Genomic DNA, 26,929 nt, shown 5'->3' with positions numbered 1-26,929 from the left:
ATTAAATCAAGCTGTTGCTTGATCCGGAGCCAATGTATGTCAGTGCGCACAGGGGTGGATAGGGGAAACGGGACATCCCGCAAGTTAAGACATGGGCAGCAGAGTTTTGGATGACCTCAAATTTATGGATGGGTAGAATGTGGGAGACCAGCCCGGAGTGCATTGGAATAGTCAAGTCTGGAGGTAATGATGGCATGGATAAGGATGGCAGCAAATGAGCTGAGATGGGGTGAAGTTGTGGAGGTGGAAATAGGCAGTCTTAAAAGATGGCACAAATGTGGGGTCAGAAGCTCACTGCAGGGTCAAATGTGACACCAAGATTGCAAACAGACTATCTTAATGTCAGACTGTTGTAAGGTAGAGGGATGGAGTCAGTAGACAGGGGATGGAGTTTGGAGTGGGCAATGAAAACAGTAGCTTCAGTTTTACCAATTTAATTGGAGGAAATTCGTAATTCATATCATGAGGAATGCCACAAATGAAAAGTCAATCCTGCAGATCAGGTCAACCTAACGTTAATGGATTTAATTTTACTCTATTTATTTGCACATTTTGTTCTCACATATTTAAACAGTTATTTCCATTGTGGAATTGAGTTCCTCAAGCTGTTATAGGATTGTTACATTGCACAATTATTGCCAACCCAACAGCCCAAACCATATACTGTAGTATCAATACCAGCCAAGCTACACATTTATATAAAGCAAAGTAACTACCAATACTGGAAATCAGAAAATGCTAGAAATGCACAGATCAAGCAATAGTTGTGCAGAGGGGAACTGACCATCATATAAATATGGTCAGCAAGAAAAAAAAATCAATGGATTGTCCAACAATTCCCCACGCCAACCTTTTCCAATGTTAACTCTGTTTCTCTCCACACAGATACCACTTGCCCTGTTGAGTACTTCCAGCAATTTGTTTTTATTTAGTAACACATTCCAGCTGCCCACCTCAAACTTCAATTCCATCACCCACAGAAAGAACCCTGCACAGGTGCTTATACCCTGCTCCATTCAAAGCAAATGAGATGTAATATTTAGAGCACATCAGTACTCTCCACATAGGTTTAAAATGTATTCAAGCAGCGCAACGCAGCCCCAGGTTTGACACCATACACTTAATGTGTCATTTCATGACCCTGGAACGCAAGAGAGCTTTATAAGGAAACCTGTTTAAATACACATTAATGAGAAACTCTGACCTATTCTCTCAAGCTAACTCTCAGCAATCGTTTTTGATCCACTAGACGATGAATACAATCCTTACCTTGGATTTAATAAATTCCTCAACTGCATCCACTGCCTGTTGGAACCGCTTCCCTTTGGTAGATTTCATCATTTCCTCCTTGTGAAGGTGATAGGATTTAAGTTGGTCTACCTTGATCCATGCACTGCAACAAAACAATGTAGTCAATCTCTACATTCGTCTTGCTTAAATTGAACTTCTATGTCTTCAAACAGATGATGTGTATAAAGCCTTAAATAGCTATTGCTCACTGATTTGTGCTATTAAAATTCTAACAATATGTACCTGATATTGTGATTCTTGATTACAGTGCCCAACTATCTACATGGCATTTCCAACAATATTCTGCGCCTCATTAATTTGGTTACTGCTTTAGGAATGTGAGATCAACTATTGAAGGTGGCTGTGTTAAGCACAAGTAGGAAGTTTCAGGAATTGCAACATACATGATTGGCTAATTTAGAGAAATTGGTTTCCACCAAAATGGGTCAGAATTAAACATCATCTACTGCACTATTTAGTTACAAAGCTACTCAAATGTCATGATTAAATGTAATTACTCTGCACAGTTAAACTGTTTGAATAGTGATATATTACTTTCTCACCCTGTCACCCCTTTACCAGATTCTCTTTACTATAAACACATTTGCTCTTAATATTGCAGAGCAATTACAACGTGTCTGAATTCTATGGGGTTATTACTATAAAAGTTAACATTGGACTAACAACATTAATGCAATAGTGTACTTTTCATCACAGCATGCAAATTGCAAACTGGCAAAACCAACCATCAGTCAGTTCCCTGGATCTGTGCACAGTTTTAAGGATTAAAGAGAGAACATGTTCTAACCTCCTTTGTTAAATAAATTTATATTTCTAATATCTGTAAGAAGCAATCACATCCTGAAGATGTGTCATATCAAGTCTCAGTATGAGAAAAGAGCAATTGATACTACTTATACAAGATCAACCATTTTACAGTTCAGTGCCACCAGCCTGGTAGGTACTAAATATTAAGAGTTGGCAACATGTCCCAATTGGCATTTAGGACCATGAAGGAAGTTGATCTACATCAACAGTGCTTCTTATTGATGGATTCCTTAACTGCAGCTTTTTTGACTTTCAATGGAGACGTGTATTTCCCTATGAGCTGCAAAGGGGAGCAGAGATTTAGCTAGTGCTAAACAGAAAGCAAAAGGAAAATTTTAAGTACTTCACCATCCACACAGTGGGACCTGGATGTAGATAGCTTTACCTGACTCATGTATGCTTGATGGCCATTCTATTACTCAGCTACTCTCATTAACCAAGAATATGTACATATGTAGCACCTTCATTACATAAAACGAGACACTTTACAAAGCAGTACAAAGAGCATCAGAATAGCATCCTATAGACAGTAACAAGATGGATAAGGAGATCTGTGGCAAAGCAGGCAATGTATGTAGATGAAAATAAGCAGTTTCTACAACAGGTTGAAAACTCAGCTCAGCATTAAACAGTACATGCAAGTTTTGTATGGTCTTCCTCAGGCCAAGCAAAGGCCAAGGATGGGCTCTAAAGTTGAAGGTGTGGGAAGGGAAGCAAGGTGTGCTTGAGATGTGCTAGCTGTGACCTAATTGTCAAGGACAGAAACATGCTATCCCACATGGCTAGAAAATTAAGAGGCAGGGGAGGACATCATCATTATAAAACACATCAGAGGCTGAAAGGTTTGAGGTAAAGGAGATACTGACATCATTTTAGATGTCAGTTATGACTACAGCCATGGTGATCTCAGTGGTGTGACATATGCGAAAACTAGACTGGAAAGATGCAAATATGGAGTTTCAGGATGTTTATAGAACATAGAACACAACAGCACAGAAAACAGGCCATTCGGCCCTTCTAGTCTGTGCTAAAATATTATTCCGCTAGTCCCACTGACCTGCACCTAGTCCATAACCCTCCAGACCTCTCCCATCCATGTATCTAACTAATTTATTCTTAAAACTTAAGAGTGAGCCCGCATTTACCACGTCAGATGGTAGCTCGTTCCACACTCTCACCACTCTCTGAGTGAAGAAGTTCCCCCTAATGTTTCCCTAAACCTTTCCCCTTTCACCCTAAAGCCGTGTCCTCTCGTGTTTATTTCTCCTAATCTAAGTGGAAAGAGCCTACTCGCATTTACTCTGTCTATACCCCTCACAATTTTGTAAACTTCTATCAAATCTCCCCTCATTCTTTTACGCTCCAAGGATAAAAGTCCTAACCTGTTTAATCTTTCCCTGTAACTCAACTCCTTAAGACCCGGCAACATCCTAGTAAATCTTCTCTGCACTCTCTCAATCTTACTGATATCCTTCCTGTAGTTAGGCGACCAGAACTGCACACAATACTCCAAAGTTGGCCATACGTGGAGTTAGAGGGCAACAATACTTTCACAGCCCAGGGAGGTTAGAAATGGGTTTATTGTTAAGATAGATGGGTTTTTTTGGATTAGGTGGTGTTAGCAGTTTTGAAAGGGATAAGGATAAGGATAAGTAAGGGGGAACTGTTGAGATGTTTAGATTATTAAACGATTTGATAGGCTAGGTAGAGAAATTATTTCTTCTTGTGGGAGGGAGCCCAGAACAAGAGGGGCATAATCTTAAGTTAGAACTAGGCTGTTCAGGGTGACACCAGGAAACACTTCCTCATAGAAAGGGTAGTGGAAATCTGGAATGCTCTCCTGCAAAAAGCTGTTGAGAGTAAGTCAATTGAACAATGCAACTGAAACTGAGTTTTGTTAGGTAAGCGTTCTTCAGGCTAATGGAGTAAAGACAGGTGAATGGAGTTGAGGTACAGATCACTCATGATATAACTGAATGGCAGAACAGACTTGAGGGGCTGAATGGCCTAATTCTATTGTTATTCTCACCTATGATGGGTGCCAGGGTCTATTAACTCATCAGTAGTTGGATGGGGAGAATGTCAAGAAGCAGAAGAATCTCATGGAAAAGATGAGTGGAGGTGGCAACTGAGCAAGTTGGGGAAAGTGACAAGACCAGTGGTGCAATCTTTGCTAGGCTGTCGCTGGCTTGTTCAGTCCAATACAGCAAAGCACAGTTTGAGTATTTTATGAAACAGTTTTTTTAAAGAATACTGAATTGTGCCTTTCCAAGCTTGTGGTTTAAAAAAATGACTTACTGATCTTCAGTTCCAAAGAATTTTACAAAGAAGCATTTTTTCCCCCGTGGTTTCTTTAGATCTTTGGGTGGATTAACAATCTTAAAACAGAAAATCATTGATAATTAATTGTAAATCAGTTATACAGACGTAAATGAGAATCACAGTTCCTCAAGAGAAAGATAAGAAACAATCAGAACATTGATAACCATCGTACTGACTGCCATAACTTCAAATCAGCACAAAAGTAAATGGCCAATGTCCATTGGTGTTGTTGCTGACACCAATTTGAAGGTCATTTACCATAAGACCATAAGACATAGGGAGCAGAAATTAGGCCATTCGGCCCATCGAGTCTGCTCCGCCATTCAATCATGGCTGATAAGTTTCTCAACCCCATTCTCCCGCCTTCGCCCCGTAACCTTTGATCCCCTTACCAATCAAGAACCTATCTATCTCCGTCTTAAATACACTCAATGACCTGGCCTCCACAGCCTTCTGTGGCAATGAATTCCATAGATTCACCACTCTCTGGCTAAAGAAGTTTCTCCTCATCTCTGTTCCAAAAGGTCTTCCTTTTACTCTGAGGCTGTGCCCTTGGGTCCTAGTCTCTCCTACTAATGGAAACATCTTCCCCACGTCCACTCTATCCAGGCCTTTCAGTATTCTGTAAGTTTTAATCAAATCCCCCCTCATTCTTCTAAACTCCATCGAGTATAGACCCAGAGTCCTCAAATGTTCCTCATATGTTAAGCCTTTCATTCCTGGGATCATTCTCGTGAACCTCCTCTGGACTCTCTCCAGGGCTAGAACATCCTTCCTGAGGTACGGGGCCCAAAATTGTTCACAATATTCTAAATGTGGTCTGACCAGAGCCTTATAAAGCCTCAGCAGCACATCCCTGCTTTTATATTCTAGTCCTCTCAAAATAAATGGCAACATTGCATTTGCCTTCCTAACTACCGACTCAACCTGCAAGTTAACCTTAAGAGAATCCTGGACTAGGACTCCCAAGTCCCTTTGCACTCCAGATTTCTGAATTCTCTCCCCATTTAGAAAATAGTCTATGCCTCTATTATTCCTACCAAAGTGCATGACCTCACATTTCCCCACGATGTATTCCATCTGCCACTTCTTTGCCCATTCTCCTAACCTGTCCAAATCCTTCTGCAGCCTCCCCGCCTCCTCAATACTACCTGTCCCTCCACCCTATCTTTGTATCATCTGCAAACTTAGCCAGAGTGCCCTCAGTTCCTTCATCTAGATCATTAATGTATAAAGTGAAAAGTTGTGGTCCCAACACTGACCCCTGTGGAACTCCACTAGTCACTGGCCACCATCCTGAGAAGGACCCCCTTATCCCCACTCTCTGCCTCCTGCCAGACAGCCAATCTTCTATCCATGCTAGTACCTTGCCTCTAACACCATGGGCTCTTATCTTACTGAGCAGCCTCCTGTGCGGCACCTTGTCAAAGGCCTTCTGGAAGTCCAAGTAGATAACATCCATTGGCTCTCCTTTGTCTAACCTAATCGTTACCTCCTCAAAGAATTCTAACAGATTTGTCAGGCATGACTTCCCCTTAATGAAACCATGCTGATTTTGCCCTATTTTACCATGCACTTCCAAGTATTCTGAAATCTCATCCTTATCAAGGGACTCTAAAATCTTACCAACGACCGAGGTCAGGCTAATCGGCCTGTAATTTCCCGTCTTTTGCCTCACTCCCTTCTTAAACAGGGGGGTTACATTAGCGATTTTCCAGTCCTCTGGGACCCTCCCTGACTCCAGTGATTCCTGAAAGATCACCACCAACGCCTCCACTATCTCTTCAGCTATCTCCTTCAGAACTCTGGGGTGTAATCCATCTGGTCCAGGTGATTTATCCACCTTCAGACCTTTCAGTTTTCCTAGCATCTTCTCCTTGGTAATGGCCACCATATTCACCTCTGCCCCCCAACTCTCATGAACTTTGGGGATGTTAATCATGTCTTCCACCGTGAAGACTGACGCAAAGTACCTATTCAGTTCCTCCGCCATTTCTTTGTTCCCCATTACTACTTCTCCAGCGTCATTTTCCAGCGGCCCAATGTCCACTTTTGCCTCTCTCTTACCCTTTATATATCTAAAAAAACTCTTGCAATCTTCTTTTATATTACTGGCTAGTTTACTGTTTAACTGTAATTACATTCTACCAGATATCACGAGTAGTGCTCGCTGCAATAGAGCTGTTTCATATTAAGCAATGTACTACTTTGGAATGACACGTCTTAAGTTGCCAACTTGTTCAAACACAGCTCTTTTCCTTTTAGATGTAGGACTTCAGTATTTTTACTAATCACCTGATTTGCTATATTCAAGAATTGTGGTACTTTCACATTCTGTAGAACATGCAATTTCTTACATGAATGTAATTAACCCATTAGAATAAGATATCTGATTACATGCAAGATAATAACATTAGCCACTAACCAGATTTTAAGATTACTGACATATGGTTGCATTACCCGCTACTTTGCACATATTAACCAACAAGTAACTCATATATAGTCGACTGCTCACAAATATTAGCCTGCTTAGCATTACCTAGAAGTTGATCCTACCACTTAGTAGATATTTCGTAAAGTCCTCCTTACTAACATCTGGGGGTTTGTGCCAAAATTGGGAGACCTGTCTCTCAGACTAGTCAAGCAATAGCCTGACATAGTCATACTCATGGATTAATATCTTATAGATCATGTCCTAGACACCATCTATACCATCCCTGAGTATGTCCTGTCTCACTGGCAGGACAGGCCCAGCAGAGGTGACGGCACAGTGGTATATAGTCAGGAGGGAGCTGCCCTGGGAAGTCCTCAACATCAACTCTGGACCCCATGAAGTCTCATAGCATCAGGTCAAACATGGGCAAGGAAACCTCCTGCTGATTACCAGGTGGCACCCCCCCCCCCCCCACCCCCCCTCCCCCCCTCCTCCCCTCCTCCCACCCCGCTCAGCTGATGAATTAGTACTCCTCCATATTGAACACCACTTGGAGGAAGCAATGAGGTTGGCAAGATGCAGAATGTACTCTTGGTGGGGGACTCCAACATCCATCACCAAGAGTGGCTCGGTAGCACCACCACAGACCAAGTAGGCCAAAGTCCTAAAGGACATAGCTGCTACACTGGGTCTGCGGCAGGTGGTGAGGGAACCAACAAAAGGAATAAAACATACTTGACCTCATCCTCATCAACCTGCCTGCCGCAGGTGCATCTGTCTATGACAGTATAGATAGGGGTGACCACTGCACAGTCGTCGTGGAGATGAAGTCCAGCCTTCACATTGAGGATACCCTCCATGTCGTGTGGCACTACCACTGTGCTAAATGGGATAGATTTCAAACAGATCTAGCAACTCAAGACTGGGCATTCTTGAGGCGCTGTGGACCATCAGCAGAATTGTACTCAACTACAGCCTGTAACCTAATGGCCCAGCATATCCCCCGTTGTTAATCTGCTGAAACTACAACACAGGACTACTCGCGTGCCAAACAGCAAAAGCAGCAAGTGATAGACAGAGCCAAGCAATTTCACAACAAACGGATCAAATCTAAACTCTACAGTCCTGCCACATCCAGTTGTGAATGGTGGTGGACAATTAAACAACTCACTGGAGGAGGAGGCTCCCCAAATATCCTGATCCTCAATGACGGAGGAGCCCAGAACGTCTGTGCAAAAGATAAGGCTAAAGCATTCATAACAATCTGCAGCCAGAAGTGCCGAGTGGATGATCCATCTCGGCCTCAGGTACCCAGCATCACAAATGTCAGTCATCAGCCAATTCAATTCACCCCACATGATATCAAGAAATGACTGAAGGTACTGTATAGTGCAAAGGATATGGGCCCTGACAATATTCCAGCAATAGTATGGAAGACTTGTACTCCAGAACTTGCCAAACCCCTAGCCAAGCTCTTAGAGTACAGCTACAATACTGGCATCTACCCGGCAATGTGGAAAATTGCCCAGGTATGTCCTATACACAAAAAGCAGGACAAATATAACCTGGCCAATTAGCACCCCATCAGTCTACTCTCAATCATCAGTCTACTCTCAATCATCAGTAAAAAGTGATGGAAGGGGTCATCAACAATGCTAGCAAGCAGCACTTGCTTAGCAATAACCTGTTCGCTGATGCTCAGTTTGGGTTCCGCCAGGGCCACTCAGCTCCTGACCTCATTACAGCCTTGGTTCAAACATGGATAAAAGTGCTGAACTCCAGAGGTAAGGGGAGAGTGACTGCCCTTGACATCAAGGCAGCATGTGACCGAGTGTGACATCAAGGAGCCCTAGGAAAACTGCAGTCAATGGAAATCGGGGGGGGGAAAAGTCTCCGCTGGTTGGAGTCATACCTGGCACAAAGAAGTTGGTTGTGGTTGCTGGAGGTCAATCAGCTCAGATGCAGGACATCACTGCAGGAGCTCCTCAGGGTAGTGTCCTAGGCCCAACCATTTTCAGTCGCTTCATCAATGACCTTCCTTCCATCATAAGGTCAGAACTGGAGATGTTCGCTGATGATTGCACAATGTTCAGCACCATTCGCGACTCCTCAGATACTGAAGCTGTCCACGTCCAAATGCAGCAAGACCCGGATAACATTCAGGCTTGGGCTGACAAGTGGCAAGTAACATTCGCGTCACACAACTGCCAGGCAATGACCATCTCCAACAAGAGAGAATCTACCACCGCCCCTTGACATTCCATGGCATTACCATCGCTGAATCCCCCCACTATCAACATCCTGGGGATAACCATTGACAAGAAGCTGAACTGGACTAGCCATATAATTGCAAAAGCAAAATACTGCAGTTGCTGGAAATCTGAAATGAAAACAGAAAATGCTGGAAAAACTCAGCAGGTCTGGCAGTAGAGTCATACTGATTCAAAACATTAACTCTGTTTCTTTCTCTGCTGCCAGACCTGCTGAGTTTTTCCAGCATTTTCTGTTTTTATTAGCCATAAATCCTGTGGCTACAAGGGATCAGAAATCCTAGGAATCCTACGGTGAGTAACTCACCTCCTGACTCTGCAAAGCCTGTCTACCATCTACAAGACACAAGTCAGGAGTGTGATGGAATACTCTCCAGTTACCTGGATGGGTGCAGTTCCAACAACACTCAAGAAGCTTGACACCATCCAGGACAAAGCAGCTCGCTTGATTGGCACTCTATCCACAAACATTCACTCTCTCCACTACCGACACACAGTGGCAGCAGTGTGTACCATCTACAAGATGCACTGCAGGAACTCACCACGGCTCCTTAGACAGCACCTTCCAAACCCACGCCCATTACCATCTAGCAGGACAAGGGCAGCAGATACATGGGAATGCCACCATCTGCAAGTTCCCCTCCAAGCCACTCACCATCCTGACTTGGAAATATATCGCCGTTCCTTCACTGTCGCTGGGTCAAAATCCTGGAACTCCCTTCCTAACAGCACTGTGGGTGCACCTATAGCATTGGGACTGCAACAGTTCAAGGAGGCAGCTCACCATCAAGGGCTTCTCAAGGGCAATTAGGGATGGGCAATAAATGCTGGCCCAGTCAGTAACACCCACATCCCATGAATGAAAATAAAATTTTCCTAAAAACATTATGGGGAAAAAAAATCTTCACAAACTGAGTTTCATTAATTGACGTGTTGCCAGCCTAACACAAAAACATTTAACATTGGACAGAGGGACAAATAAAGGAAGCTACTTTTTAACAAGTCCAAAACAGGACAGAAAATGTTTTAGGTGCTTTTTAGAAAAATATCGCAGTAGAATTTTAACTGTGAGGTCACATTTCTCCCTTTTTTGCAGAGTTTTAAAAGCACCCATTTCACAAGTTTCTCTATCACTATCAATGTTTCTATTATACAAACAGCACTAATTTTTGTACTTAGCTTTTGTATTAATTTCTAATGAGGCAATCCTTAGCTTTCCAGTTATTTTGTAAGATTATTTGTAAAACTATTTTATATTTAAACAGTAATTATTTGACTTTTGCATTAACACACAACTTTGATGAGTTTAGAAACATCTCTTATATTTTGATGCTGTCTTGCCAGCTCACACCTTGTCCCAGCTCTGATGCCAATCGACAGAAGGAATTGGAAGAATTCCCTCCATCAACAGATTCCTGATCTAGACCAAAAGCCAAACCACATGCCTGAACTGGCATTGCTGAACATGGTCCCAGTTTGGGTATTTAGCAACTTTGTAATTCTCCTTGAAAAATACTATTTTTCTCTTGGAGAAGTACTGCAACTGCCTGTGTGCCTCCCACTAGCCCTACTTCAGCCAATGTGGCAGCTCATCAAAAACTGCTCACTTATCACCCTTTTGCCATTAATTCCTAGGATCAGCTGTTCCACTCCTTACTGCTGACATTAACCTTCAGTGTCAAGTCAGAGATCTAGTTTTAATAAGTTACTAAAAACACACCATCCACTGAATACAAAGAATAAAAATCAAAGTTCACAGCAAGTTCACAGCCCTCCTGCACAAAAGGTCAACTTTAAAAAAGGACTCGTTTTCAAACGGAAGGGTGCAACTTTTTTTGTAAGGTGCATTCAAAACATGGAAATGTGCACCTTCAACTCAAACGTTAATTGTTCTTTGAACGAAAGCCATGTCAAAATCGACCCCTTCTGATAGTAACGTATTTAGTAAGGGTTACGTATAAGCAGTGAAAGCAGTCGAGTTTCCACTAACATTTGCTGTAACACGAGAGGTCTGGTGTGCAATAAAATTTACTCAAAGTACCCCCCCCCCCCCCCCCACACCTACACAATAAATACATATGATAGTATTCATCTTGGTAGAGTGAAGAAGGCTCTCAGGGTCAGTCATAAGAATTTTTTTGTATTAAACTCCAATATAAAAGCCACCATAACGCCCTCCTCCAGTCCACTCCACTCATTTGATGTGTGACCCTCTTCCACAGACACCCCCCCCACCCCACCCCACCCCCAGCGCTTCCTTACAATAGGCAACAGGTTAGAGACGCTTAAACACTCCTTATCTTGGTGTTTCCGACTCACCTTTCCGGGCCAGGGCGGATACCGACCCAGCTTCCCCCTGAGGGAAAAAAGAGAAACAAGATCATTTTTTTCTAAGAAAAAAAAAAGCAAAACAAGATTTGAGAAAACGACATACGCAGTGGCATGCCTTGAAAAACGTCCACACAGTGATCGCATAAGAAGGGGGGGGGTTAAAAGCTGCCGCCTCTTACCAGACCAGATCTCCCACCCGTAAACTGACTGTCGCCATCTTACTCAGAAGAACTCGTCCATCGCCCTCCCGCCCAACACCCACACCCTCTCACGTGATCACCGCGGGTTAAAGGTCAACGCCCTCAGATTTTTTTTAAATTTGTTTTTGTTTTGGCACACGATGCCTATTTTCAGCCGCGTTTTCCCTCAGCCCGACAGCTGACGGGGCAGCAATATATTTTTGAGTTTGGATTGGGGGGGGGGGGGAGAGAAAGGGAAAAAAAAACTTCCACCTGAGGCGTTCCGGGGGAGACAGCGAAGCCCCGCCCCCTCCCCGCCCCTTCGGCGTCAATACGCGCGCATGCGCGGCAGCGCGGGAAGATGGCGGCGGCCGAAGTTTGTCGGGTTTGTTTTTGTTGCTGTTGAAGGGATTGCGATTGTCCCGCCGCGCACGTTCCCCGCCACCACCGGCCAGCGGCTTCGAGCCAGGAGAGACGGACGAGAAAGAAAGGGGCGGCCGGCCGACCGACCGAGGAGCCCCCCCCCCCTTCTCTTCCTGGTCCCCCGCGCCAACTCGCCGCAACATGGCCGAACCGCGACGAGTGTCCCTGACTACGCTCCCCGTCTCGGCTCCTCTCCTGAAGAAAAAGAAAGAAGATGAGGAAGAGGAGGAGGACGAGGAGGTGACGACGACGACGGCGGCGGCCGCCGCCACGGCCACAGTGGTGCTGGTGAAGGGGGAAATATCGGCCGTCACGTCGCGCCACACGCTGGCTCTCTTTGAGTCGAGCGAGAAGAGTTGCCCCGAGTTTTTTTACCCCGAGTTGATGCGAGTGCGGAAGGTGAGCAAACGCCTTGTCCTTCCAGGCAGCAAGAGTTGGGGGGGTGAAAAGTAACGGAGATGGACTCAGCCTAGAATCAGCAGCAGCAGCAACAACAACAACAACACCCTCTCTCTCTCTCCCCCCCCCCCCCCCCATTTGCCCAATAAGAGCTAATATTGAGACAATCTCAATCTTTCACAATAATTTTTTTTTTATATATATAAAGAAACCATTCACTTTAAAGAGGTGGAAGCGCTCACGAGTTGTCCGAGCGTGTGCAGTAAAATTAGCTCAGCTTTTCCTACTTAGTTGCTGCGAGTTTGCATCGACATGTTAATCCTGCTCAGCCAGTGTTGTCTTTTGGACAGATGGTCGTGTACACACACACACACACACACACACATCCGATCCGGCTGACGTAATCGAGACACCACAGTTGGTACCATCCGAGTTTCTTTGCGCCTCCCTATTAATAAATTTTTGAGCCCGAAAGCGGTGCTTTCAAGCAACAGTCGACCCGGAGAGCACCATTTAAATATACTGAATAATAACTTTTAATGCTCTGCGTTAACGGTGCTTGATTTAAAATGCGGTCGTATCCTGGATAATTTTAGTAGGCCCAATATCATAAGTTTCACTCACGGAATCGTTTGAGTTGTCATGAATGATTGAGATACTGCGGTTTGATCTTAACTGTTGAAATTCATCAATTCGAAACGATATGGATGTCAAATACTCTTGCTTGCACGTGACAAAGCACAGTTTTAATGGTGGAAACTACAACACTGCCCTGTGTTCAAATCCTGTCTAAATTCATGAGATGGGCTCTGGTTGTAGGAATTTTTTAAAAATCAAATAAGTTTTGTCTACCTGAAACTAGTTCCCAATGTGCTAGATAATCAAAGTAGCAGAGGGAACAAAAGATGTCACACTGAGGTGAGAGGCAGCAGTAAAATTGGAGTAGAAATCTAGAATCAAGTTTGGAATGACTGGAGCTAAGCAAAGTGATACCTTTCTCTTGACTTAGTTAGAAACTTCATCCTGTGAGCCGTGCTAAGCTTCACGCAAGCTTCACACTATTGTTGTAATGTACATGCAGCTTGAGTTTGGTACCCAGCCACCTTACTTCACTCAGTAGAGTGAACTTAACTGTGCATTTGAATGCTGTAACTGGAGCAGCAGTGCAAACAATAGGATAGGATAATGCTATTAGCAGTGTAAAGCATTCAACTTTAAGTATCGTATTTTGCCTGTAAAAAGATGCTAGAAAGTGTTGTAGCAGTTGATATTTAACTTTAGAAGTTCAGAATTGGTTGTGATATGGGGGAATGAAGCAATGTTAGTGTATCCTTGGTTTTGGCTCTTGCTCTGCATACTGTGGTAACAAACTCTTAAAAATGCAGAGCTGTTGAGAAAAAACGATAAATACAAGATTTCCACAATTTTGAAGATATTTCTATTCGCAGTGATTCACTGCATCTACCACAGTTTTGAAAAAAGGAACATCTAAGAGACCTAATCGGCTAAATTAACATAAAAATTAAAGTTTTTCTTTTTTCCTTCCTAATAATATACTTTATGGAGTTAAAAATAGAAATACTTGGCTCTTATTTTAATAATGTTAGATATTCCAGAAATCAATATTCAGTTTCTCGTAATTGGGACTATAATTAATAGAGCAAGTTTTAATTCCTGTTGTTATGATTTCATTTTCTTAAATCTAACTTAATTTTCTTCGGCAATTTGTTGTATTGCAAACCCAGATGAATGTTGGGTTTACATGAGCTGCTGTACACATATACGGATAAAATGTAATTTTTAACATAATACAAGTGAATTTTAAGCAATGTTTAGTGTCAGTGGCCCCAAACAATGAATTGCCATTTTTTGCTGCCAACAATCTGTGAATCCATAAGTTGTGGATCTCTAATTTCCCAAAAATCTTTTTCAGACTGAGTGTTCAAAAAAAATAAACAGGCCATATCATCATTTCAGGCATCTCTTCTAAATACTCCAAATGCTTATATCCTCTTGCAAACAGTGAATTTTCTAAGGCACAACACAAATTATGATGGCACTGGTGACCCCAATTAGATTTGGCTCACCTAAATTACCATATATAAAATAGCTGTCAGTTAGACTTCTTACCTTTTTATGTGGGGAAATAGTTCAGTTCTTGGTCTTTCATTCAGAAGTACACTGATATGGACTGCTCGAGTCCAGTTGCCTATATCAATGTTGAATGTTGATCCTCCATGCGAGTATATAGGTCTATTCACATTTACCCAGTATGTTCTCAAGTCCTTTCGATTCTTTTTCCTTTATTCACCGATCCAATCTAAATGCTGACAGTTTTTCTCAGCTGCAAATACTGGAATTGAGTTTTCTAGCCCCTGTGAAGAATTTCTCCTGCCCCCTTCTCTAAATCTCTTGCATCGTACCTTTGACAGATTGTCCCTCATTCTTTATCCCATAGTCTACTTCTAACTATCCGTCTCATCCTTTCATTGTTTTAGGTACTCCTATTACACCATAATCCACATTTTTCTAATGAGAAAATACCTGCTCAACATCCACAGCACTGAGCCTGCTTCTAATCATAATTATACTTGCCTTTTTTGAGCAAAATATACCACTTCACCTTTGCCATTGTCATTGTCAGTTCCTAATGCAGATACGTTCTGCAAGTGATTCACTGTAAAAAGGTAACACTCACCACTGAGGCAAAGAATGTATTATTGTCAGTCTTTGACTGGAAGACCTTTAAATATGACAAGAACAAAAATGTTTTGGCGGGAGTAATCTACTGAAGTCTCTCTTCAAACAAATCATTTTGTGGGTGCAGTACAGCTGCCTGGCAAAATTATTTTAATTGAATGACTGACATCTGAAAGCCATTGTTCCTTCACAGAATACAAATCTATTTTCCTATAGGGCATTCATTTGACAGAAACATAATGGCAAGCAGGCTTATGAATAGATGGGAGGGGAGATGGGTTTTTACCTATTGATCCTGGTCTTCTCAATATCACCCTGGCAAACATTGAAGGAAGTAACCAGTATTGCGCATTCAGCTGAGTTGGTACAGTTGCCATTGAATTCCTGTTGCAAGGTCATTTACTGTAGTCCCGGATTCAGATATGTTAACAAAAATTGTCTCATGCATAAGGTCACTCGATGGATTGTCCTTAGAACTAATATCAAACAGTTTCTCCATGCTAGCTTCTCTGCTGCAGGTAAATAGCTGGACCTTGTTAAAGTGCCTATTTAATTGCTGATATTTAATTTACAAGTATTTGTTAATAAGTTGAACTCTCTGATTGTGTTTGATAGAGATACAACTCGCCATACACTCAACTTATTTCTTTGTGGACAAAAATCCTGGTATATTTTTGATTTCTTGATGTGGGGTTGTCTGGAGAAAGCAAATTTGGTGTTTAAATATTTGATGCCATCTGGCATTGCACCTACTTTTGCATGGGTTTAGCATCAAATGTTGAAGTGAGCATTTGAAATATTTTAAAATAGCCAAAAACAATTTTGAAAATTAGTTTTATGTCCCTCTTGGACAATAGTTCCCTTTTATTCTTCACTCTATTCTTGCAGACTAAATAAATCAGGAATGTGATCTGTTTGATTTAGTGAAAGTTCAATTTTTCATCAATTTACATGAGTTCAAGTAATTTGTTTCTTGTTTTGCTTTAATGTCAAATGATGCTTCAGCATGCTGTGCCATGAAGTGATTTTTATAATGGTTTGCTCCCATGATTTTTACCTGCATTTTTAGCAGAGATACCAAGCAGAATTACAGAAATGTGCTAACCTGATAAATGCTGCTCGCACAGGAAAGCCTAAATAAGCAGAAGGAAATGTAGCAAACATGGATTGGTAGATTTCTGTTAGCCCCTTGTTGTGAAGAAACATTGAGTTTTCCTTGTGGGAAGTGAAATAAACATTTCATTATAAGCCAAGGTTAGTTGTTCTCCAAAGCGGTTTATAATCACTGTTCTCGAGTTGGTGAATAGAAGTGTTCTTGTTTGGGAGAACATGGCAGAATGCTGATCTTTCACAATGGTGTTGAGACATGTTCTGCCCTTGTGTTCAATTAGTGCTATGAGAATGTTTGAAAATCAACAGTTTCCTAAATGTAAACTAATTCAATAAAAATACAGTAAGCTCAGAAGTATGGCTTTGAAAGTGAAATTGTGCTAACCTTATTACTTGAATTGTAAGATATTAATATCTACCTTTTTTCTCACCGTCCCCTCCCACTATCACCTTCTCATTCCTCTTATCTCTGTCTCTCACCCCTCCCCCTTCCCCTCTCTTTCTTCCCCCGCCCTTCCCCAGGACATCCTTTCTGATCTTTTTACCATTGTTTCTCATTGATTGTGGTTGTTTAACATATTTTGTTTTCACCACAATTATCACATTTCAATGTTGATTGCTGTACACAGTCACCAAATAAATTCATTAGATTGAATTAGTAATTAGTATTTCAATTCAATATAATTATAACCATTTCATGAAAAGATATATTAAGCTACATTTATGTTTACCAGTGTTTTGTTTTAGCAAAACAAACCAACATAGTGTATCCTCTATTTCTGTAGTACATTTTGTTAGTACTTGTCACATTTGTGCAGTGGAAGGATTGGTATATTTGTGTAAGAGGTTGATTGTTATAGAGAATTTCTTTGAGTTACAAGATTGTATGGTTACTCCATAGGATTAACTAGCTAAACAGATGTTGCTGTATGGGTTTGCATTCAGAGTTGAATAAGACAATTTCATTTCAATGCGCAAAGTGTTCAAAGTTTAATCGCACCATTTATGTTGAAACTCCTGTGTAGACATTGTTTCCCAATAAAGTCAGACAAAACTGACTGACTGGCTCTAATTGCATTCTTTAACAGTATTAACAACCTTGATGTTTGGGGCTCTAACTGGCAGTAAAAAAAGATGGCAACTATAAATAGCAGCTTTCACAGATCTGGAGAATGTGTCATAAAAATTAACGACCTGTAAATCTATTCTAAGACTGGTGATTAATAGTCAAAACAGAATTGAATAACCCCAACATACATGGACCCTGAACAGTAAAATGAATGTGATTTATAGTAGTATTAAGTTGCTCTTTAGACCTTTGATAATTATGCTAATATGCATGCACTGATCAAGAAATGAAGCAACCCTACAAATATTTTGTTTTAACTGGCTGATATCTGTAGTGTTCATCCCATCTGCCACTGAAAGTCTCATCCATGCCTTTATCACCTTCCAGGTTTGATTAGTCAAATACTCTCCTGTGTTTCACAGTCTGTAAACCTCGGCTTATCCAAAACTCTGCCTTTATGTTAACCACACCAAATCCTTTCTGCCTGTCATCCCTATTCTTGATGACCTACAGTGGCTTTTTATTTGACAACTCACCAAATTTAAAATTCTCCTTAGCTCTGAAGAAGAGTCATATGGACTCGAAATGTTGGCTCTGTTTCTCTCTCCACAGATATTGCCAGACTTGCTGAGTTTTTCCAGCATTTTCTGTTTTTGTTTCAGATTTCCGGCATCTGCAGCGTTTTGCTTTTATATTAAAATTCTCCTCCCTGTGTTTAAATGCTTTCAAGACCATGTCCTGTTTGTAAATTCCTTCAACTCTCTGTTTCCAACTTCCTTCACACTATCATTGATAGTCACATCTTCAGTTACCTCAACTTCATGCTCCACGATTCTCTTCCAAGAGCCTTTGCCTCTTCACATTCTTCTTTTCCTTTAGGACCCACCTTTTGGTCACAACCCTTTGGCTTGGCATCCATCTTTTTTCAAAATTCCTCTGTGAAGCATCTTGCAATGGTTTTCTACATTCTAATCTAATGGTGGTCTCTCGGAGCAAGGAGGATGCTTGCCACAGCTTCCTAGAGTAGACAGAGAGAGAAAATGAAAGGAGTTGAGAAAGAGAGAGAGGGTGAAGTCAGTACAAGATAAGCAAGGTGGTAAAGGGAAAGTAAAAAAACTAAGGGAGAAACACAAAAAATCCACATTCCACATCGGCATTCGGTCATTAATCAGTCATTTGGCCAGTTCATTGTCTATGATGGTTACGTGCCTTCTTAAGCATTCTCTTGCTCTTGCATCTTCGGCCTTTGTCATCCACCCTACTTCAAAACTAGCTACACCTTGGAGCCGAAGGGCTTGCCATCATGGGTGGTCCAGTGCCCACTCTTTCCAGCTGCTGAGGTCAAAGCTGATCACCTTCAAGTAGGCTTTCAGGGTACCTTTGAAACGTTTCCACTGGTCACCCTGTGATCTTTCACCAGTCGTGAGCTGATAATAGCAAGCGCACTTCTGTAGGCGAGTGTTCAGCATTTTCTACATTAAAAGCACTATGTAAAAGTTGTTGGAGGTTAACCTGGCCTATCCCTTTAAGAGCACTGATTAGGTAGTCTCTATGGAGAGGTAATCAAAATAAGTCAAGATTAATTAAGAGATTGCTGTTGAAAGTTTGTCTGGATATCTGCTGCTTTGCTTCTCTCATTATCTCAGCAACCTAGCAAGGTTATTTCAAGGTCAGAAAAGCAGCAGCGCATAACAAGTGTTCTTTCGTATACCCTGTGATTTGTTGGTTGTTTAATATGAGTCATAATGCCGGAAAGTTATGAATGTGCTGAAGACTTTTAAATAGACAATTGTGATGGGGTATAGGTGAAAGATGATGGGTATTTGTAAGTGAATTAAGATAGGAACCCAGCTGAGGGACTCGGATAATGTCTCAAATTGCAAGAAACTGTCTGACTCTGTTTTGCATTGGAAACTGGCATTACATTCGTTCCTTGAGTTCGTATGCAAATATTTGTTATTATGCGGGTATATAGAATTACTATTTTTAACGTAGATGTTTTTAATGTAGGTGTTTTGTGCTCCCATTTTTGAAGGTGAAAATAATATTGCTCGATGGAGAAAGAAATGGGCATATCATTTTTATGATGTAGGACTGGCAAGACCTATTGTATTGCTTAATTAGATCTGTTTGAATTACCAATTTTATAAGAAAGTTAATTACTGTATTTGTGTTTGTGTGTGTGTGTGTGTGTGTGTGTGTGTGTGTGTGTGTGTGTGTGTGTGTATATATATATATATATATATATATATGCTGGGAATATTATCCACTTCCATACATTTGTATATTATATTTGTTATGCATTACAAAATGTTTTTGAGCAACAATCTGATATTTAATCTGAGGGTTCGGGAAGATACAGAAAGAAGCAGTAATTGAAAGAACTAAAATAATAAATACATGGAATCTTCAGAAAAAGTGACTAATCTGAATCCTGACTTGTGAATTGTTACTTGCACTTGATACATAGGATATTAAAGAGTTAATACCATTAAAAGACGGAACTAGCTGATAGCCTCTTCTGTTTGTTTTTAAAATATGTGTTTTATATTATAAATATAATCTAGGCACACATATGTCTGGTTATTTTGACTTCCTGAGAGAGAGATTGGCAGCATTCAGGCCTTGAACCCTGTAAATAAAGCCATATTGATCCCAACTGTTAACACAGACACAGCTCACTGCATTCCACAGTTAAGAACATTATACAGCTACATTCGCTTTTGATACAGAGGTATATATCAGGTCAGTGACTCTTGCAAACTGCTGAACTGGTCTTCTGACCTTAATATTGTGCCTTAAAAACATTTTGGAAGCAGTCCCAGTTAGAGTGGTTATTTCTCCTGTAAGTGATGAACTGGCATTTGTGCACAGTGCATATGTTCCCTGGTTCCTCTGGATCTTGGCACTTCTTAAAATACCATACTGGAATAGGTAAGCAGTGATTCATGTGGCATCTGAATTCTGTGTATTTGTGCACACTATTCCAATGTTGCTGTGATATAGAACCAGCTTGTATGTTAAGCAAAATATGAAGGACAAAATATTGCATTTAATTTTTGTGCTTATGACTATGACTACATTTTCCTTTGTGGAATTTGTGTGTTTTTGAATACAACTTGTTTCTTATTTTGAAAACTTTAAAAAAAAACTATTCATTCTACATTTCATTCACCAGTGTTACACAAATTCTTAAAATAGAAGAGAAGAAAAATAAACTTTGCTCTTTCTTCTCCCTGATCACTTTTTATTGTATATTGAATCTTTCCTTATGTTGTCAGGTACAGAACAGTCATTTTTCTTACTGCATAGTAAGGGTAGCACTGTAACTGGTTTCTCTAATCCTTGGAAGCTAGTTAATGCAGAAGAAAGACCTTTTGTCCACAGAGCAGATAGTATTTTTTTTAAACTATATATTGCACAACTGTATATTTGGTACGCTAAGCCCCGTATTTTTTAATCTATTGTTCAGTTGCACGCTTTCATAAGATTAATTGTAAATTCATAAACCTTGCATGTTGTGCTGTTAGAAATTAATGTTCCCAGCACAAAAGTAAGAGCTCTGCAGACTGATGGAAAATGATCATATTCTTGATAATGTTTATTTTGCATACCCATAATGTGCAAGGTCATTTAATAAGCTGAAAATTCTGTGGACCTTGGAGTCTGCAGTTCTTGATTTTTAATGTACATATATTGTACACCTGCAATTGGCCATAATTTAGTTTGTATTTATGTTGTCTGGACACGTTGATGTGTTTTGGTAAAATTTTTATCTCATGCTTATAAGTATAATGGTGTAAAGGCAGGGTGAAAATATGAACATCAAACCCAAATAACTTCATTTCCGTGTTCCTTCCATGGAAACCTACCCAGGAGATCCGTTGGCAAACCAATGTTTCAGTTTCTGTATGACAGGAAGGGCCAGTAGAATCCAGTTTCTGTTGGTTTTTGATGCTATGTGCTTACACACATCTAAGATCTTGGATTGGTAGGCATTGTACTGGTTGGTAGATATAGTGGTTAGCAATAGGATTATCCCAGTTAAATACCTCTGCAAGCTCCACCTTGCTTTGAAACTTAAAGTACCAGGGCAGTGCATGTATAAGGTGCTCCAATTTTAATGAAACTTCATGAAATCAGCTGGTGTGAATAACATAATGGTCCTTGTTGGCAGGTTAGGCCCTACAATGGCCAAAGACTACATGTACCTCCTAGTGGCAGGTTCTAGAGCAATATTAGGCATCCTCCTCTTCTCAGTAAGGAATATGTGAACAATGGGGCAGCCTGAGGAAAGCAGAAATTGAAAAACGCCTCACAATTCTTATTTTTGTGTTCTATACAAGACGTGGTGCTGATTTTGGCTTTTTAAATTTAGAAAGATGCAGCTAAACGTTTTGATGCTCCATTTAATGATGGCAAAAGGGAAGAAGAAATTGAGACTTTGGCTAAAAAGTTTGAAGAAAAATACGTGAGTCCTGCTTACTTCTTTCGTTAATAAACCTCACATCTTTGATATTTACATCATCAAACAGATAACTGCTTAATACAAAAGGTTGTTTTCCTGCTCTACTATCTCGTGAGCTAGCTTTCATCCAGGCAATTTTACTTGAATTTTCATTGCACTCTAAACTTTCAGAATGAAAACTTATTTTTAAAAATTAAAGCTGAAATGTGCATTATTAGACCTCTCCACAAAGTTTTCAATATTGGGCATGTTGCTATCTAAAAATTACATGTCTGATGGGATTGGTTTCAAAATCTCTCACCCTGACAGACATCTCAATAGAAGTAGAGACTCATATATTTAAGAGCAAAAATTTAAGATCATCAGGTATAAGTTTCTTTCATAGGTTTCTTCCCTACATTTGAAACAGTGCAGAATGGCAGATTCCATGATTGAGGAACACAATGGACAAACTGAAATGGGTTTATCGCACACAATAGGGAATGAATATTTATGGCTCATTTGCAATGGATTACTTCTGAAACTGCTGCATTTAAGTTTCAAGATCATCCAATAGACACGCGTGCATATCCATTGTCAGCAGCCTTTTAACCTGTCCTCCCTCCTCCCAACGCTGTAGTTGATGCATTTATTTAATCCTTGCCGTGTCCACTTTTTGAAGATTCCTGTTAATATGAATGCTGCTTTCACTTTACAAGGTATTCATCAGCTAACCCGCCTCTGTTCTGAACTCATTGAGTGCCACATGACTGCACCAAAAGTGCAGCAACTCCTTTTTTGGAGCATGCACCAGCTGTCTGTCGTGTTAAACTCCCACAGAGTTCAGTGCTTACTGTCATAAATATTTGAAATGTAAATTTGGGCCAGTAACCTTCTTAGCAAACTCTGGTTGTGGTGCCCTGCAAGTGTAGCAATAGTGTTTTTGGTGGCAGAAAACATTTACTCTTTAATCACCCTGCAAAACAACTAGCCAAAAGTGCAGCAAGTCCCATACCGTAAATTATTATTAAGGAGTTAATGATTAGAAATACAACTCCCAAATAAAAGTGACATGAACATAGCAGTCAAATTTTAATGAGGGCAGAAATCGCTGTATTTAGCCATGATCTATTTCTGGAGGCCATGCAAAGGTTAATTCTCAGCTTGTCAGACCTTCTTGGCTGTTAATCATCTCTTGAATTGTTTCATGTTTTCACATTCTTTTCCTGGAGAATACTGTGTGGTAGTGAAAGGAGTCACAGGCTGATGAACAAGTCGTGATTTGAATGCTCTTCCCATGTCCATAACCATATTAAACTAGATGATATGACGGTTAGTCTTATACAGTTGGAGGCTTTTATGAGCTGTCACAGCCCATGTATTGAGTGTTGGGATGGGGAGGGTAGCATGCACACTCACTGAACACAAGTCTCCCACTAGACATCAACCCATAATTCAGAGCCAGAGCCTCTGGTCTCCACTCACCAGGACCAGAGCGTGGTTCAAACTCTGCATCCTCTGACTCGAGTGGGAGTGCTAGCACTAAGCCAAAGGCTCACTTCATCTACTGAGTGAAGAGATTGAATTTGATGCAGCAGAACATAATTCAGAACTTAGTGGAGAAAGGTTGACTTGCCTTAGTTGCATGAAACTGGAGTAGGAGACTGAATAAATAAGAAGCACCATTACAATTAATGAAGTCTGTTCATGTATAGTTTTTACATTTTAGGGCCCAAAGAAGCGGAGGAAGGATCGTATCCAAGATCTTATCGACATGGGTTATGGATATGATGAAACTGACCCATTTATAGATAACTCAGAAGCTGTAAGTAAATGCAATTAACGAGTACTGTCCATAAATAACAGTGACAACACTTCAAAAGTAATTAGTTGGCCATGATGTCCTAAGAAAATGCGAAACACCATATGAATGCAAGCCCTATCCTTCTTTCATTCTTTCCTTCCTTCCCTCCTTCCTTTTGAAATGCAATTTCAACCCTTCTATTTAGCAATCAGCAAGAATACATAGATGTATGCACAGATAGCAGTTCTGACTTTCTTTTCCCCTGCTCTATTAAAAGAAATACTTCTAAGAATATGTACCAGACTCTCTGGTTCTTGCTTCAAAATACGAATGGTTTTGTGACATTTCCTTTTGTGTTTTGTGCGTAAAGTTAGGTTAAAATATATTGAGAAGCAATGTGTTTGGAAGAGTTTTCTGTTTTGGTGTCATCAGGTACTTTCTGTACCTGTGTGAGACATTTTAACATTCTTTCCATGTAGTTGGTTGGGCATTTTCTGTGCACGGTGTATTAAATAGCATGAAAGGGAAAATAATCGCTCGTTATTATGGGAGGAGCCTGAGACCATCGAGTTTGCTGAACCTAGATACTTTGAAGTTGCATGTGAAACAAGCATGTTTAATGCCAGTTACCTAGGTGAAGAAGAACATTGATATATATATATATATATATATATATATAATTTTAGATAGAAGGCACAGATGGTAAAAGAGAATAAATGGTTCTTTAAAGAAAGCTTGGCTGGTGTAATCAGTTCGTCATGGTTGTGTTTGCTGGCACACTTAAAAACGTCTATGATTAAAATGGACAATTGCTTATATCAGCCAAGACCAATAGCCATTAACAATTTGCATTAACATCAATCTCAGTGTTCCCAAATAGTGTCTTAAGTGCTCTGTTTATTTTGGGCAGAAATAGCTGTGTTTACTCCTCATTAAGGTGCATTGAATTTAATGAAAGACATTTTTAAGACAAACCTCACATCCCTTCTACAATTCAAAATGCACGTTTAGTGTCCCCGCACACTGCCCTCGGATTTTCTTCATGATCTCTCCTTTTCACTGAGCTTTCTCAAGTAGAAAAAACCTGAGAGGAAATAAAGACTTGAGGAAGCTGTACTACTCTTGAAAAACAGCACTAATATTTTAACTGCCCTCTCTGGCAGTCTTTATAACCGTAGAAGAAAACTGCTCAAGGGCAACTAACGAGAATTAGGATTGTTTTTTGATATTAATGCTGTCACATAAAACTGGCAAATCACATTCCGTAGCATTGTGCCTGCTATATGTGGCAGGAATTTGGATTGTAGAAATATTTTTATAGTTGGAACACTGCAGTGGTGATATTATCTAATATGTTGTACTGGCTGCTTTTCATGTTCAGTTTAAAAAAAATAATGCTCCCATCTGGCAGGGAGCTGGGAAAGCATAGAATGTAATGAACAGAATATTCAAAACTTCACTGGGAATTATTTTTATGAGACTAGCTGTAAGAATGTGATTATGCTTTGGCTTAAAAATTGTCATATTATACGATTTCTAGGAACAAGATATAAGCCCAAAGCTTATCCCTTTTTGATAGATAATGTAGGTGGTGTATATCTAAGTCTCTTCTGTTCACAAAGTACATCTAATTGCTTCTTCGTTGGTACGTTTATGTTGCCACTTGTTGTACAGGTCTATGTTTGATGTGCATTAAAAAAAAAACTCTTGATTTGTAGATAATGCTGTGTTCATGTAACTCACTACCGAACACATAAGTAGCAGTGATTTTTTGAGGCTTGTTACTAACAGACCTCAGTTCACAACTTTAGCTAATTGATAGAGTGCGTTAGTTATGCTTGGGTCATGCAGCCAACTTCTTATAGAGTAAGAGATATATTTGGAGTAAGATGATAGATCCTTGATTGGAAACAACAATAAATAAATTACAATCCCTGAATTTGGAGTGTTGCAAATGAAAATCGATACTGAGAAAAGGTATTGCACTATAGGACAATAATCAAGAGGAATCAAAATGGTGACTTTTGATAAGAAGCTCTGAGGGTAAAGTACCATTTGTAAAGATCCAGGACAACTTTGGGGAAAATATTAAACAAATTCTTCCAATACATCATTCAAGTATATATGTATGGTAGCTCTCTAACCTTTTGACTGAAATAGGGAATGAAGGCATAACAGAAGCATGAGAATATTATAGTAGAGATTCAGTCTTTTGGGGCAATGCAATCTTTGCTAGTATTTTTCTTCTCATAAGCCACTTAGTCAAATCCTATCTCTTGCTCAGTATCCCCAGTCTTTAATAATCTTCTGTTTCCAATTCCCTTTTCTAAGCTTTGCTTCAACAGTAGTTTTGGCAGAGAATTCTAGATTCTAACCACGCTTAGTGTAAATATTTTTTCAAACCTTCCTTTCGGCATTCTTGTCTTAAATTTCTATTTTCTTCTTTCTATTGCTCTGTGCATTGGTAACAATATGACTATATAAAACTTTTTAACTTTAGCATGACCATTCATAATCTTGGAAACCTCTACCAGGCCATCCCTTAACCTTAACAGTTCTAGAGAACAGACCACCCTCAGTCTCTCTTCAAAGCTGTAAGTGCTCATTCCTGAACGTTTCAGAAAATCTATCCTGCACCTTTTCTATTGCAAAAAAAAATTTCCAATTTCCTTCCTATGGCGTTATCTACTTTTGCTGCCACCTCTTTTTAATCACCTGGGTGATCAAAGTCCCTCTGCTCATTCGCTAAGTTTAAAACCTCACCTTTTTATGGTATTAATAACTCTGTGCTTTCACAGGATCCATTTGTCTTTCCAAGGAAGCAAAAGAATACATCTTGTCGACCTGAAATTTTGACACGCTTTCTTTCTCCACAGTGCTGAGTTCTAGCATATTATGTATTTCATACTTCATTCAGTTTGACTTCAAATGCTAAAAAAATTAAATGGTGAAGAGTAGCATAACAATTTTTGAAATAATTGTTAAAGTTGGCTCTTTCCTCATTTTAATAGAAAGTAATTTTTCCATTTAGCTCAAGACGCTGCACAAGTTATCTGGCCTATCTAAATCTCTTTGGAGGTTTGAGACATTCTCATGGATTTGGAAAAGACAGGCTGATAAACACCATCAAAATAATTAACCATAATTTAAATATCTATATGCGAAATTCAAAAGAGCATTGAACAAATCACGCGGTATGTTTGTATTTGAATTGTTGGCTTGGCTCAACCCCTGCCCTCTCTTTCAACTAATTATTTCAAAAAATTAACTGAAGTGTTTTGCGAATAAAGCTAGTTTTTAATCAGTTATCTACTGTGGCAGAA

At 40.2% G+C, this 26,929-nt stretch overlaps 2 protein-coding genes across 11 annotated transcripts in view; one reads left to right on the top strand and one right to left on the bottom strand.

Annotated features, from left to right (window-relative positions):
* Positions 1-11,741, bottom strand: part of glyr1 (glyoxylate reductase 1 homolog (Arabidopsis)) — a 47,935-nt gene extending 36,194 nt beyond the window's left edge. For all 5 annotated transcript variants that reach the window (XM_078559043.1, XM_078559047.1, XM_078559044.1 and 2 more), the window contains exons 1-4: positions 11,655-11,741; positions 11,464-11,500; positions 4,417-4,496; positions 1,270-1,393 (exon numbers count right to left, since the gene is read on the bottom strand). In XM_078559043.1, the coding sequence (XP_078415169.1) occupies positions 1,270-1,393; positions 4,417-4,496; positions 11,464-11,500; positions 11,655-11,692 (279 nt within the window). In that variant the 5' untranslated portion in view covers positions 11,693-11,741. The remainder of the gene's footprint in view (positions 1-1,269; positions 1,394-4,416; positions 4,497-11,463; positions 11,501-11,654) is intronic.
* Positions 11,742-11,908: 167 nt separating this feature from the next.
* The window catches only part of LOC144691033 (ubinuclein-1-like), a 63,379-nt gene continuing 48,358 nt past the window's right edge, over positions 11,909-26,929 (top strand). For 5 of the 6 annotated variants that reach the window (XR_013579029.1, XM_078559036.1, XM_078559033.1 and 2 more), the window contains exons 1-3: positions 11,909-12,476; positions 21,734-21,826; positions 23,532-23,627. Coding sequence is in view for 5 of the 6 variants with exons in the window: in XM_078559036.1 (XP_078415162.1) it covers positions 12,219-12,476; positions 21,734-21,826; positions 23,532-23,627 (447 nt within the window). In the remaining variant the exon portion in view is untranslated. The remainder of the gene's footprint in view (positions 12,477-21,733; positions 21,827-23,531; positions 23,628-26,929) is intronic. The other variant, XM_078559038.1, reaches the window with a different exon arrangement.

Source organism: Cetorhinus maximus, chromosome 15 (assembly GCF_964194155.1).
Source record: "Cetorhinus maximus chromosome 15, sCetMax3.hap1.1, whole genome shotgun sequence".
In the NCBI taxonomy this organism is placed as follows: Eukaryota; Metazoa; Chordata; class Chondrichthyes; order Lamniformes; family Cetorhinidae; genus Cetorhinus; species Cetorhinus maximus.
Note: the sequence above shows the minus strand (reverse complement) of the source record. Positions and strands in the feature narration are given on the sequence as shown.